This window comes from Formica exsecta, unplaced genomic scaffold (genome assembly GCF_003651465.1).
Source record: "Formica exsecta isolate Colony F162 unplaced genomic scaffold, ASM365146v1 scaffold106, whole genome shotgun sequence".
NCBI classification, from domain to species: domain Eukaryota; kingdom Metazoa; phylum Arthropoda; class Insecta; order Hymenoptera; family Formicidae; genus Formica; species Formica exsecta.
In genome coordinates, this window is record NW_021848400.1 from 206,977 (window position 1) to 221,451 (window position 14,475).

At 34.6% G+C, this 14,475-nt stretch overlaps 2 protein-coding genes across 4 annotated transcripts; one reads left to right on the forward strand and one right to left on the reverse strand.

Moving 5' to 3' along the window:
- The first annotated feature begins 922 nt into the window (after positions 1-922).
- On the forward strand, positions 923-2,462 carry LOC115234258 (RWD domain-containing protein 1). Its single transcript, XM_029805180.1, has 4 exons — positions 923-1,180; positions 1,323-1,669; positions 1,744-1,930; positions 2,018-2,462. Exons 1-4 carry the CDS (start codon positions 1,111-1,113, stop codon positions 2,131-2,133), a joined length of 720 nt encoding a protein of 239 aa, XP_029661040.1. The 5' UTR covers positions 923-1,110; the 3' UTR covers positions 2,134-2,462.
- A 107-nt stretch (positions 2,463-2,569) lies between these two features.
- Positions 2,570-14,093, reverse strand: LOC115234253 (NADP-dependent malic enzyme-like). 3 transcript variants are annotated; one of them, XM_029805137.1, is made up of 11 exons: positions 11,610-11,779; positions 8,593-8,764; positions 8,354-8,512; positions 8,095-8,276; positions 7,377-7,686; positions 7,114-7,296; positions 6,779-7,004; positions 6,575-6,717; positions 6,177-6,471; positions 5,945-6,089; positions 2,570-3,633 (listed from the first exon to the last, which is right to left on the reverse strand). In XM_029805137.1, exons 1-11 carry the CDS (start codon positions 11,732-11,734, stop codon positions 3,627-3,629), a joined length of 1,947 nt encoding a protein of 648 aa, XP_029660997.1. In that variant the 5' UTR covers positions 11,735-11,779; the 3' UTR covers positions 2,570-3,626. The 3 variants fall into 3 exon arrangements, with proteins under 3 accessions (XP_029660997.1, XP_029661008.1, XP_029660986.1); XM_029805148.1 differs by lacking the exon at positions 11,610-11,779 and adding an exon at positions 13,954-14,093 and having other exon boundaries at positions 2,574-5,316; XM_029805126.1 differs by having other exon boundaries at positions 2,574-5,316.
- Between the last annotated feature and the right edge of the window lie 382 nt (positions 14,094-14,475).

Genomic DNA, 14,475 nt, shown 5'->3' on the forward strand with positions numbered 1-14,475 from the left:
CCGACGCCGCTGCCGCCGCGTTCCCGTTTCTTCCGTTCGTCGCGTCGCTTTCGCACGACGAGCGTATTGATTAGAGCCGGCCGTTCCGCGAGACCGTCTCGCGCTTTTCTCCGGTGCTGCATTAAACTCGCCGCGAGCTTTTCCGCGCCTCGCCGCGACCGGCGCGGAACCGCCCCGTTTACTCATGCGGACGCTCGCGATACATCGGTATCATATAAATCGCAACTATAAATTGATCCATATATTTGATACTACTTGAAAGTCACATCTTCAGTCCGTAATACAGTTTTTGTGTAATTAAACAAAATTTTAGATATATTGGAAACTCTGTTTTTCTTGTTGTTTTTTTTTTTAGAAATACTATAGCTAAAAATTTTGAAACACGACCGTGTCGATTGGTAATAATTCTTTTTTATGCTGATACCGATATAAAATGTCGATATTTTAATATAGCAAGTCTACGTGTGATCGCGAGGGATGAAGCGAGGAGGTGGAAGACGAATTTTACGCCACTTTAGATGCATCAAGATTTTTCATTCATAGAGTCGATTTTTCTCTTTCTTTCACGCTACCGATGCATGAACACTTTGCGACTAAGACGTAATAAATTTGCGTGATAAATTACACAAATTTTTATAGATAAGAGCGTACATATCTCTCTCTTTGACGATCTGTCAAATAGATTTTGCTTCGAAAATATTTATTGCACCTTTATTTATCATAGTGATATCAGATATCAGTGTAATATTCGAATATGATAAATTATAAAAATATATAAAATATTGAGAAATAAATCTTTTTCTATAAATATAAAGTAAGAAACTTTTTCTCATTTTATAAATTTGAAAATATATGAACACGTATAAAATCGATAGATAATTGACGAATAAATATGAAAATAGTATGCTTGGTTTCGCGCTTATCATTCATTCTCTCTTCGATTATCGATAATCGACTGTTTTAATATCGACTGTCTGCATCCTCTCATAACGCACGCGGGTGCAACAGCTGGACATGACAGTTTGTTGCTTGATAGTTGCTTGAAGTTTATTAAACAAAAGTTTAAGAAGCAAATTATATATTTTAGAGATTGTACTTATTTTATTAATCATGGATTATAAGGATGAGCAACGCAATGAGATCGAAGCCTTGGAATCAATTTATTGTGGGGAATTGGAAAGTATGTACCACGATAAATTCTACCATATAACCTCTGAATATGCTCAATTAAAAAACAGATATAATGATAATTTAATTTTCGATAAGGATTATTTATTGCAAATATTTCAAATGCGTGCATCTGAACTTTCTTTCTTTTACAGTTTTAGTGACAGAACCATTTTATACGTTTGCTATTCCGATTAAAACGGAAGAATACGAAACAGAAACTGATAATGGTCTCAGTTGTCGGTTAGAATTTACATATACATCAAAGTATCCAGATGAACCGCTGCTTATATCAATCACGGAGCAGGAAAATTTTGAGGATGGTGATGAGAAATTAAAGGCACATCTGGTGGAACAAATGAATGAGAATCTTGGTATGGTAATGGTATTTACATTAGTTAGCGCAGCTCAAGAATGGCTTAATGTACAGTGGGACAAAATAAAAGTGAGGAGAGAAGAGACTGCTGCAAAAAAACAGAGAGAGGAAGAGGAAGCAGAGAGGGTAAAATATTTGAGATAGAAATATCTAAATAGATCAATTGTAATAAAGTCTAAATAATGTCTTTTGCCTTGTAGAAACGGTTTGAGGGAACTCGTGTAACTGTGGAATCTTTCCTGAGCTGGAAGGAGAAGTTTGACGAGGAAATGGGTTATACGAAACGAAAAGAATTAGCAGAGCGTGAGGGAAAGAAATTAACAGGAAGAGAATTGTTTATGACTGATAAAACATTGGATCAATCAGATCTTAAATTCTTAGATGACGGTAAAATAGTTTGACAAGCTTTATTCCTTTGTGAAGATAAATCTATTTCTTATTTCAAAAACATTCTATGTAATTTTTATTATATAGGTGATGCCGTAAAAGTAGATGAGAGTTTGTTCCAAAATCTAGATGACTTAGATCTAGAAGATGATGATGAAGATGACCCAGACTTTGATCCAAATATCTCGGATGATAGTGCCTAAATGGTTTTAATTCGGTAGTCACTAATGTGAACTGATATGTAGAATAACTTATGAAAAAATTTACTAAATTATTACAAGAAGAAAGCAAATAAAAATATATATTTGAAAATATATTTTAAGTACTAGAATTTCTCTTGTGAGCTGAATATTACATCTAGTAAAAAATGGCAGTAATAAATGAAAACCGTTGGTTGAGACCAATAACATATTTCTTCAACCAATATTTCACTGACAGATAAAATTCATAAAACTGAAAATATTTAAAGAACGAAATAATTTTTATACTTATATATATATATGAATTTTGTTTATAAACTTTGTTTATTAAAGAAACGCGCATAATATCTGTTTATTTTAATATTCGCCCCTCTTTCCTCTCATATACTTATCACACAATAAGAATGCAACAGGATAAATATATAATTATTAAAATAACGACCAGAATTTAACATTTATTCTCATAATCTTATAACATTATAATTTATAGACTAAGTAGTAGTTCATAAATATATATATCTTTGCGACTTGATGGAGTCTTTCTCCTGTGATATTCAAGATATTTATTCATGGCAGCATAATACATTTTCCTATGTAGGAATTGCACAACTTCAAAAATTTTTATTTTGTGGCAGTAATCAAAGTCTATGTATATACTGTCGATAAATACTTGCATTCCACAGAACATAGGTACCTTTTCGACGAAAATTTCATTTGTGATAAATTTGTATAGCATTCTTTTCTATAAAATATAAGAACGCATGTCATGGCAGAATACAAAAGATATAGATATTACAATATCTTTATATATAATAATCATAACAATTTTTCTGATATTTCTGTGCAGCTTATTTGATGCACGATTGTTAGTAGAAATAAGTAACTGTTTCATATGATTTATTCATTTTACGTCATTATTTGAAAAAAAAGTATGAAAAGGAGAGAGTAGTCTTATGTATCATCTCTGATGATATATCAAATGATTCTAATGAGGGGATGAGGTCAACTATTCATTAACTATAACTCTCAAATACAAAATAAAAGAGTATATATGATGTATTTTATGTCTGCTATATAATATGTATAGTGGTACTATGTTATTATAGAGATAGTTTTGTAATCATTTTACAAATGAAAGTTAAAAAAAAATAAATAATCTATTTTGGAATATTTGACAACCCATGTCGAAGTTAGTGAATAGTTGTATACATTATATACTCGAGCATATATAAAATTCTGCTGCGTCCGATGTCCAACATCGCTACATTAGATATTATATTAAATAAATATAAATACACACTTGAGACTATTTAAATATAAGAAACACGTCGAGTATAATACCATCAATAAATTGCAATTTCTTAATATTAAAGAGTACATATAATAGTCATGTAACCACTCGCAACGATATTGACGTTTATTTCTTTTGTGACTACAAAAAATTAAATTAAAATATATGTCAAAGTAGTCATCTCGCGTTTAGACTCACCAACGTGTTATAATCTGTTAAGAAAGAAGTCACAGTTAGTCACACAAAATAGTAGAGAGTTTCATAAGTTTAACCAAGCGTTATGAGTAAATAAATATTATTATAAATAAAATATTCTTATAAATAATTATTTACGAAGAGATAAGAATGATATAAAAAACTGCAAATAAATATAATAATTTATTTTTTCGAAAAGAAACGTAGTTTTAATCGCTTGGATAAACTTTAAGAATATTATTACAGAATGTGTGTACAAATTTAATAATTGTTTCCTAGATAACAAAGCATGTTCTATCACGGCCGTAAAATCTCACTGTTGCATATAAGATAGCATGCAACTTCGAGCAGAATAATAATAATTATGATATACATCTAGGGCAAAGTATTAATCTAATAAAAATATTGTTACTATAATAAAAGCGCAATATATCTTCTTTTACAAGAAAAAAGAAATTCTTATTAAGAAACTATATTTTTGTTTTTGAATCACACAAGAGAATCTTTAGAGACAAACATTTCGAGCAAACATCATCATTTAATATTTTAATATTATTATTTTATATCCGCATATTGCATATCATCTTCATAAAGCATTCAAAAATACATTATTCAAAACGGATCAAAAGCTGCAGTCATCATTTTTAATCTCATCTACGCAACATCTCATTCTATTTCTAAGTTTTAAAAATTATACTCATACAGATACTAGAAATTCGAATATGCGTTCTCTAAATAAATGTTTACACAAATCTATTAATATCAAACAAAGCAAATCCGACTTTTGACCAACCTTGTTTTTGATTTGTATATATTAGGTATAATATAGATGCACATATTTATTTAAAACTTCAAAATATATTAATAATTTTTTATCTATAAGAGAGATATATATATCGCAAAGTAAAAATTTTTGACCCAAAAGATATATGTCACGATCTTTATTGGAGTTTTGGTAACCTATTTTCAGATAGATTACTTTTTGATGAGGATAATTAGTCTTCGGGAGAGGAAGTAGAAGACAAGGATTTAGGATATTCTCATATCTCTTCTAGATAATCATCGTCCTAAATCAGGAAACCTAAATATATTATATATTTTTAATATTCTACGATCGCGCGCGCGATTAGATTTTTAATAGAGCTCGCGTGACAGAAAAATTCTAGAGTCTAATTATCGTTGGTTTTGATAAAAGGAACCATTAACTATATATCATCTGAAATACATTTTTACATACATGTCTCCGACATTGAAAAACACGTAAGACAATACAATGTTTTTTTTTATAAAATGCGTCTATATAGTATAAACTTTCCTTAATTAATATACTTTCAACCATTGTCCCTACAAAAGTACTCATTATCTTTTTTTTTAATACTGATACACAGACGAAGAGGAAAACATGAAGATGCTGCATTGTTAGCTTATTGCAATATAAGTAACGCTGTCAGATATTGAATGTCAGCAATCATGCCGCCGTGTACTATATTAGTACTTCGTGCAAATAAATAATTTCTCTTATAATTAAAATGATTTGCAAGCCATTTTGCAGATTTGCATATGCCGTGAGTGACATTGGTTATAAGTCGAGGAAACATCGATATTTTTTAAAGACAATAATGATAGCCTCCAACTTTATACTCCCGGCCGATGAAATTCACTACAGATGTTTTAAATCGTGGCGGATTTCTATTGTCTCTCTGGAAAAAGATTAATTAAGTTTCAGCAGTTTTCAACGAGATTTATCGTGAAAACGAACGAAACGAAGAAAGGCAACACTAGATAGCAAGGGAATGAATGGAACATTATATGAATGAAGCGGCGATTATAAAATAAGATGTCCAAGCTTAATGAATTTTTGTTCAGTAACATTAAAGGAATTAGCATTACTCTTTCGTGCCTGAAAATAAATTGCTATCAAGAACACAAGCTCAAGATCGAATATCAATTTTATCATTTTGTGTTTGCAAGTATTATTCTACGAAATAACATTCATACACATTAATTTCTAAAAGGAGAATGGCCAGAAAAGCGATTTCGTTTATTTTATCAAGCATTATGATAATGTAGAAAATGCAAAAGAAAAAATAAGAAAGCAACGTGCAAAGTTTGTTATATCAAAATAAAGATTTTTAATTAATCTTCTAAAGGTTCTAGTTCACTGCGATTGGACTTACTATTAGTCCTACTCGTTCAGACTGTCTACAGAGTCGCTGCGACGCTATTTGCTACGACTAACTTTGATATATCTGACTACTTTTTCGATCCTACAGCTTGTGAAAACGATATATCTCATCATCGTGATTCAAAGCCATTCGTTGTACTTACTTTTCCGGTAACATGCGAGGCTTGGCATAATCACCCGGCCACTCGTATAAATTTGGCAGTGGACTGTCATAGTTGGCATCGTACATCTTATTTATGATAAATTGTCGCTTGTCTTTCGGTTCCGGATATTCGCTCGCCAAACCACCTGTATTAACGGCAGCAACAGATAATATTCAAATCAAATAACGAGACTAGCAGTATTTTTCGATCCCACGATTACAACGGTACCAACCTTTGGCATAAGCGTAATCGGCTATCTTAATCGCGATGTCGATAGAGCATTCCCGGATAGTATTCAACGGCGGATACAAACTACCCCTTTCGAGATCCTCGTTTTTCACGTGATCGGCAACAACCTGTGCGGAGATTAAGAAAAGATCCTCGGTGATGTGATGCACTCCGGTGCCGATAACGCCCAAAGCGATACCGGGAAAGATGTATGCGTTATTGCCTTGTCCAGGCTTGTATGTCTTCCCGTTGTATTTTACTTCACCAAATGGCGAGCCGGAGGAGAATATGCATCTACCCTAAAAAAAACGTAGACAGATTCAACGAGATGGTTTAAAGCAAGCGGAATTATCGGTACAACTTTATTCGCGTGCGATTTAAACATGGGTTGTATTCACATACATCGGTATGATCGTACGCCTGCTGCGCCGTACATTCAGCTTTGCTGGTTGGATTACTCAGAGCAAAGATTAACGGCCTCTCGTTATTCTTCGCCATCTCTTTGAGAACCTCGGGAGTGAAGGCCCCTGCCGCTGCCGAAGCGCCTGCGCGAAACATTTTAATTCTGTATACTCAGGGAGGTAACTTGAAAAGAGTGTTATTTACCTATCAAGACGGTAGGCTTGACCGCCTTCACGACTTCGAGCAACGTTTTCATCACTTTGTAATCCTTCGCGTACCAGATCTTGTGGCCTTCCAGATTACCCTCGGGCCGATTCTTTACGAGCAATCCATCGATGTCCATCATCCAGATATTATCACGCGCTTGCTGTTGAGTGCAACCGTCAGCCTCCATCGCTTTCACGCAGAGATCAGCTATTCCGATAGCCGCCTACAGCCGAGTAGAATAAATATTATTACAACGCGATTTTCTCCGCTGGAACGTGTGATTATTTATTACTGTCGAGATATACGGTTATTACACCGTCTCGAGAATCTACCTCTCCGGCTCCCAGGAAGACAAATTTATTATCCGCCATCCTCTTCTTAGTTATTCTCTTTGATGCCAGGATTCCAGCTACCGCAACCGCAGCCGTACCTTGTATATCATCATTGAACGTACAGTACTTGTTTCTGTATTTGTCTAAGAAACGGAAGGCGTTGTGGTTGCCGAAGTCTTCAAACTGAAACATGTGATGAGAAATTATTATCATATCGGATTCACATGTGTATTACATATGTATCGCTGCGTACGTTAGCTTACTTGAATAAGAACGTTTTGTCCGTACTTTCGCACGCAGGCAGCCATAAATTCATCGATCAATTCGTCATACTCGGCACCTTGACTCCTAGGCTTGTTGAGACCGATGTAATGAGGATCGTTCCTCAGCTGTTCGTTATTAGTGCCCACGTCAATAGTGATCGGTAGGCATTGGTGTGGTTTAATGCCAGCCAAAGCTGTGTAAAGTGCTAATTTTCCGACAGGGATACCCATGCCGCATGCCCCGAGGTCGCCGAGACCCAAAATCCGCTCACCGTCTGTCACGCAAATGGCTCGCACCGCTTGCTCCGGCCTAGCGATGTGACAGATATCGTCGTAAATATAGAAAATGGTCAAAGAGATAGACGCTAACTAGGAATAGATATTAAGATGCCACTATATGCGTAAAATAATCATTTTTACTTGCCATACATTATAACATAAAGATAACGCGCGCGTTGTACATGTCGCGTGGGATTCTATTTTTAGCAAACACAAACGCAGACGCGCACTTTCGTTTAAATTCTACGTTGCGTATCTCCGACCAAAACCACGTTCTCTTTCAACTCTCACGGTCATTTCTTCATCAATCGTGTAATTTATTAAAAGAGGGACAAGCGCGAATATTATTAAACGCTATCGTCCTTTTTCACGAATATGCAAATACAACTAGAGTACACATACAAGATTTTTGTGGCAGGCTATTTTCTTCTATACTAACCAGTTATTCAAGATCTCGTAGATATGACCCTTATCATATATAGTAATGAAGAGGCCGCGAGGTCTGCGATAGATCACACCAAACTTTTGGCAAGCCAGACCAACAGTGGGCGTATAGACAATTGGCATCATCTGTTCAATGTTTTCACTCAACAGACGGAAAAATAATCTCTCGTTCCTCTCCTGAAAATCATACCGTGAGAAAAATTAAGATCGCAATCAAGATTTTAAACGCGACGAAAAGAGAAGCGCTTTCTCACTTGAAGCTCCACGAGATACAGATATCGGTTCAAATCCTCCGTGTACTTCATGACTGAAGCTTTACATAGCGCCAGCTGTTCCTCCTGCGTCTTAAATCTGGGGGGTTGCAGTCCGTGTATTCCCAGAGCTATCCTCTCTTTCAAGGTGAATGCTAAGCCCTGTGTCATTGTGTCATGAAATATTTATACTTTTGAGAAATCGTAGAGTCGCTGGAGAAAATTTTATAAATACAAAGTACCTTGTTAAGTCGGGGATCTCTGAGATGTCCGATTCCCTTTACCATATTTATCGGTACCACATCTCCCGAGATCTCGTGGATGTCCCTTTGTTGAACGCCGTCCTTCACGGCGATATGCGTAGGCGGGAGGGCTCGCGTCCATGATCCACCGCAATTTCTGCCACTGGCCGATCTGGCACACATACGCGCGAAAAATTATACCCGGAATTCCACGGCTGCATTAAACTGCGCATTTATTTATGTCTCGCGGAAAGAATTTTTTTTGCTTTTTTTTTTTTATTGTCGACAAAACCACACCTGACGTCCGTCGCGCGCATTAAAATCTACTGTCGACCATCTACTATAATTAATGACGATGTAATCGGTGAGTCATTCACGAAATATGAACAGCGTGAGAATCGGCCAAAGAAAAAATGATAGCTTCGTGCGAGAGAGACAAACATAATATCCATTTCACTCTCGAATTATTTATATCAGAGGATGACCGATAAATGATATGCAATTTGATAAAATTTAGGAAATGGTCGGAGCGTTGAAACTCGTTAGGAATTGCAAATGAGTCGCTCTTATCACGTATCACTTTGCGCATATCTGCTCTCATTAACCTCTTGCTGGCAAAAGAGAGATAGGTTTCATACATGTTTAAAATGTGCTCCAAAAATGTTATCTCAATAGAGATCTTATATTAATATATATGCATACACATACATTTTTATATTAATATTAATTAGTGTTATATAAGTGTAGGTAACTTTATACTTTTCAACTTCAATTTTTTAGAAAATAGTATTAAATACAAATTAAAAAATTGTAAAAATTATAGTCACATTTGGCGTAGTATTTGTATACTATGATTTCCTCTTTACTGCTAATGGCAAAATTGATAATAAAATCGATAATTGTCCGATAAACGAGGATAATGATTAGATAAGAATTTATCGAATATTAAAATTGAACCTTGCCAGACTGCGATCAATGAAATTGCAAGTAAAATAGATGATAACTCCAAGTTTTGTGCAAGTTTTTTCTACGAAGAGAACATAATTCTTAAAATAACATATACTTAAGAGATTTTAAGATCAAATGAGATAAAACGATCTTCCGTACTGCGCTACGCCCGTGAAAAACAATATCTTTATATCTTAAAAAAATGTTTCCATAATATTAAAATAAAATTACAAATAAAAATAAAAAATTACAATACAAATAAAATAAAATAGTTCCGGAGCGATTGAAGAACGATATCATCTCGCTTTAAATCTTGAAATACTGACCCGCGACAAGCATCTTACACTCACGAAATTATCTGACATCACCTCGAAAACCAAAGCAGGTTACGCTATTATTATTACCGTGGCGTAAAGCCAGCTTTAAAGAAATGACCGTGCGAAATCCGCCTCAACTTATATGTATCTCTTTTAGCCATAACTCGGAGATATGATGGTCATGGCATATTAGGCTTATATTAGCCACGCCGCATTTAGCGCCTGAATTCTTCGCGAAACATGCGTTGCTTTAAATTAAAGCAGCGCGTCCATAATGAACGTTTGTGCTTTTAAACATGCAGACGTTTTCCCCTTCAATATTACATCGTAAAGTTCATTTCAGATGAGTTCTAATTTATGTGATAGTGTATTCACAAAAATTCTATTTATTATTTTATACGTGTGTGTGTGTGTCATGCATCTTTATATATATTTATATATTGTTATTAATTTTGTATATATATTCTGATTTTTCAAATATTTTTGTCATGAATAAAGGATTCTGTCGTGAATTTTTTTTATAGATCGCTTTATATACGATCTATAAATTTGCAACAAAATTCAAGATAGAACTTTATCAATTTTATGTGCCAAATATTCTAATATATATGTATGTCCTGATATGTATTTTATGTACATGTGTATTCTTCAAGTATTTTTTCTATATTATATACAATTATAAATACAAAATGGAAAAAAAGATCATAATTCTAAAAGTTTTGTCCCAAATTAAAGATCGTTTAAAACGGGCTTGATGACAAATTCCTTCTTCAAATTTGCGAATATAATTACATCATAATGTATAGAAGGAGACTAAGCATTACGACTATGCTGGCCCCGCATTGTTATTATAATCAGAGAGAGTGTAGTTCCGATGTTATGATTAATGGCAATGCTCACGTAGCCCTCCGACGTAAAGTAGATTTCATCGTCGTTTCCTCATTGTCAACAAACGACCGAAACTATGTCGCGATTGTATATAGTGTGTGCAGAATAAAAAACTCATTAACTATACAAGGCATGCTCGAAATAAGTTTGCTCGACTCTTTCTTTACGTACGTATGTAAAATAATTCTCTCACCGATATTAATAATTACGTAACTCTTCTCTCAACTTAATGGATTCTATAAATATCTGACAAACCCCAATGATATAAGACAGCGTGACGTAATCAAAGTTTCACGTTGAAGTTCGCGTTGAAATACGATTCTTATATACTATGTTTCTTGTCTCTTTTCTTATAGCTCTGATCGATCGACTATGACATCATAGCGGTAATGTTTTTTGCATCAATTTGCATGTCAAGAACGTTTACGTTTTAACCTGAGCAGATTATGTTACTAATAACTTTAGGTTTATGAACTTCTAATTAAAATGATCATCGTGTTTGTGCGAATCGTTTATTATCAGAAAGTTTTACGTAAACCTTAAAAAAAAATGTAATATCAGTAATTGTCAAAAAAAAACCAATAAAAAGCAAAAAAGTTCCTTTGAATTTGAGCGTTCAGTATAACTGTCAGGGCAAATATTGTTTTCCCCAAACTAAAACATAAGTTGCAATAAGATGCAAATTTTAAATGCTTTCGCGTACAGATTAGCAAGAACTAAATGACGCTTATATCCGCGAAAAGTCTATTATGTATGCAGAGTTTTCTTTAGCGATAAATAAACTCGTTCTTAAATAAATGACACGATTTTCGAAATTATATCTAATATTCAACTTGCGCATTAAAAACGTGTCACATCACTTACAAAACGAGGCGGTACGTGCATAGATCGCAAAATTGTTGTATTACCAGGAAGCGACGTTCGAATAATTTGCGCAAATAATCGATTAAGTACATCTCACGAGCCGCGGATGTAGAAACCCAGCACATTAAGTATCGTAAACTGGATCGAGCGGCGCGATAGGGTAACTGAGCGCATCTGTCAAATGCTTTACGACGATGCGATTGTATGCCCGTATATCGTTCCTATTATCGATTATCTTGAAACCACTCATAGATAATTTCAATGGTATGTATCAAACAATTGCGCGCCCGAAATGATAATTAGTGAGAAAGAAAGATGACTCGCTCTCTCTCTTTCAACGAAACAAAGATATTCGAGATCGTATACTTATATTCTTCTTTTCTCGATAATCATGGAACTATCCTACTTATGCAAAATGAGTCAGGTTTTAAGAATAGACTCATATAAGAATATAAGCAAAGAATGTTATATAATAAATATATAAGAGCGCATAAACGTTTTGAGATAAAATATTTTAATAGTAATATATATGTATATATATACAAAATAAAATATGATAAATCAATAGAATCGATGATATTTTTATCTATTCTCTTTATTTGTACTATATTTACTGTTTAAATTTGTTGAAAGTCATTAACGTAGACGATAAAAACTTATCTATAATTACGTCTCTTTCGATTATTATGCATAATTATCGATGAATGTCAGATAATCGCAATGACTAGTAGAACAGTAAACATAAGTTGAAATAAGTAGATATAAAAATATTTATGCATTCATTAATTTAAATAAATGCATTACAATTATTTAAATAAAAAATTAATTAACAAACTATTTTTTACCAAACCAAAATATATACTGTATAAATTACGTCGTTCACTTTCGACGATTTTATAGTAAACATCTAAAAAATAGGTATTTATGTATTCATTACTTATAGATATTTATGTATTCTTTATTTCTAAGTCAAAAATAAACTGTTTCTCTGAATCATTCGGTTTCTCGATATATCGCCGCGATTATCCACAATCGAAAATTATTTTTTGCATCACGTTTAATGTAGAAATTATACTAATCACCTCTTCGATGATTTTATAATAAACAGATGAAAAATAGACGAATGCAAATATTTATATGTTGTTATTTATATTCACTATTAAACTGAAAAATAAATCAACAATTTATTATTTGCTAAATTGCTTTTTCAGGCTCACGAGTTCCGCTATCGAATTTTAAAAACATGGTATTTTTTTGAACGTATGATCAATTTTCGAGTCGATTATCGTTTTGATTGAACATTTAACTGGAAGCGTTTTTTTATTTCTTTCTTTTTCTACAATTTCACGAATGAATGTGTCACATCATGTGTCACTATACGCCCCTGGTGCTTCCGGAACATGGGCAATAACCATTTTTACCTTGACTTTACGTCACGAGATTATCCATGTTAATCCGTTATTTCCGCCGACATCAATTTCGCGATAGAATATTGATTTATATTCAATTCTATTCAGAAAACTTCGATAAATATTGTGAAAAAAATTGCAGTGCAGTTGTATAGTAGAGGAAAAAGCCTTATTGCGCAACATTAATACTTTCGGTGACGCGGTAATCGGGTGAAACGGTACGGCAAATATGATAAGATTTACTTATCTACGTTAACTTTTATCTGCGCAGTCAAAAAGTACTAATTAACAATCATACACGCGTAATTCAGAATTTAAAAAACACTTTATTACAAATTATCAAGATCTACACCGAACCTTCTCGATAATTAATCCAAGATAGAGATTTTTAAGAGATAAATTAAGCGAGATAAAAATCATTTATCTAATCGGGAGAGGAGCATTAGACTTTCCGAAACACCGGATGATCACTGTGAAACCTTATCGAGGTAGCGAGCAAAGAACATTGCGGAAGAAACGAATCCTTCGGGACAATAATCAAGGTCACGGGCAAAGACCAGAACGAAGAGAGAGATAGAGAACGGGAACAAACCCGAAGAACACCTGGACAGAGGAGTTTGTCTCTCAATAACCGCTCGCCTCGGCGCGTCAGTAACCTGGCTTCGCTACCCGGTATCGATCGCCGGTTGGTTGCTGGGGCGCTCCTATTTTCAGCACCGCATTGCGGGATTGCGAAGAGAGTTGGGTTAAACTCGGCGGCCCTTTGTCTCTTGTTACGAGGTGTCAGTTTTCTTTTGCTGATGAAGATCGCGAAGATCCCGCGTAATACATGAAAAGCGCGCGTATATCGGCGCGCTAATCTCAGGGGCCTTTCGACGGATATCCCGGGAAGCGACGTTCGTGCGAAAAATTTCGCACTCTGATTCAGTACTCACAATATAGACCTCTGCAGGACGAACATCTCGCTCTCCTTGTGTTGCTCGCAGCTGATCGCACCTCCCACCCGACAGGATCGGCGCGCGCGACTGCGCGTTCTTACACAAGGGACGCCGGCTGTGCCGCGCCCGCGCCTCGACTACCGCTTCAAAGCGGCGGCGACCGGCGGCGACAAAGGCGCGCTGCGAAAGGTGCGACGCGACGCGGAAGAACTTCAAAAGAAATGCGCCGAGTCTCGTGTTTTTCTTTCTTTTTTAATTTTATATTTTTTACTCCCGCGCAAAAGAGAGACGCAGAGCATTGAAAGATTCTTATCTCGTCAGATCTTAACACGTGCGTGCGATCAGTCTGTGATTTAATTTATAAATATCTTGCGCGTAAGTGAGAGGATTTTGAACATGTATATATTGATGATAAGAATCCTCTCTGCACAATTGAATATTTTTACATTTCTATAATTATATTAAGTAAAATTAAATAATAATATTAAATTAAACCGCGCGATTGTTTTGATATGCGGA

What these genes read in the sequence shown, in the direction of transcription:
- LOC115234253 (XM_029805126.1), bottom strand. Translation starts at nt 11,734, where the DNA reads ATGTGCTGGGTTTCTACATCCGCGGCTCGTGAGATGTACTTAATCGAT. An exon ending in TGCACGTACCGCCTCGTTTT is followed by an intron (nt 8,765 to 11,609) that starts GTAAGTGATGTG and finishes TATGTGTGCCAG; the next exon opens with ATCGGCCAGTGGCAGAAATT. An exon ending in TCTTCCTGGGAGCCGGAGAG is followed by an intron (nt 7,005 to 7,113) that starts GTAGATTCTCGA and finishes ACTCGGCTGTAG; the next exon opens with GCGGCTATCGGAATAGCTGA.
- LOC115234258 (XM_029805180.1), top strand. Translation starts at nt 1,111, where the DNA reads ATGGATTATAAGGATGAGCAACGCAATGAGATCGAAGCCTTGGAATCA. An exon ending in TTATTGTGGGGAATTGGAAA is followed by an intron (nt 1,181 to 1,322) that starts GTATGTACCACG and finishes TTTCTTTTACAG; the next exon opens with TTTTAGTGACAGAACCATTT. An exon ending in AGGAAGAGGAAGCAGAGAGG is followed by an intron (nt 1,670 to 1,743) that starts GTAAAATATTTG and finishes TTTGCCTTGTAG; the next exon opens with AAACGGTTTGAGGGAACTCG.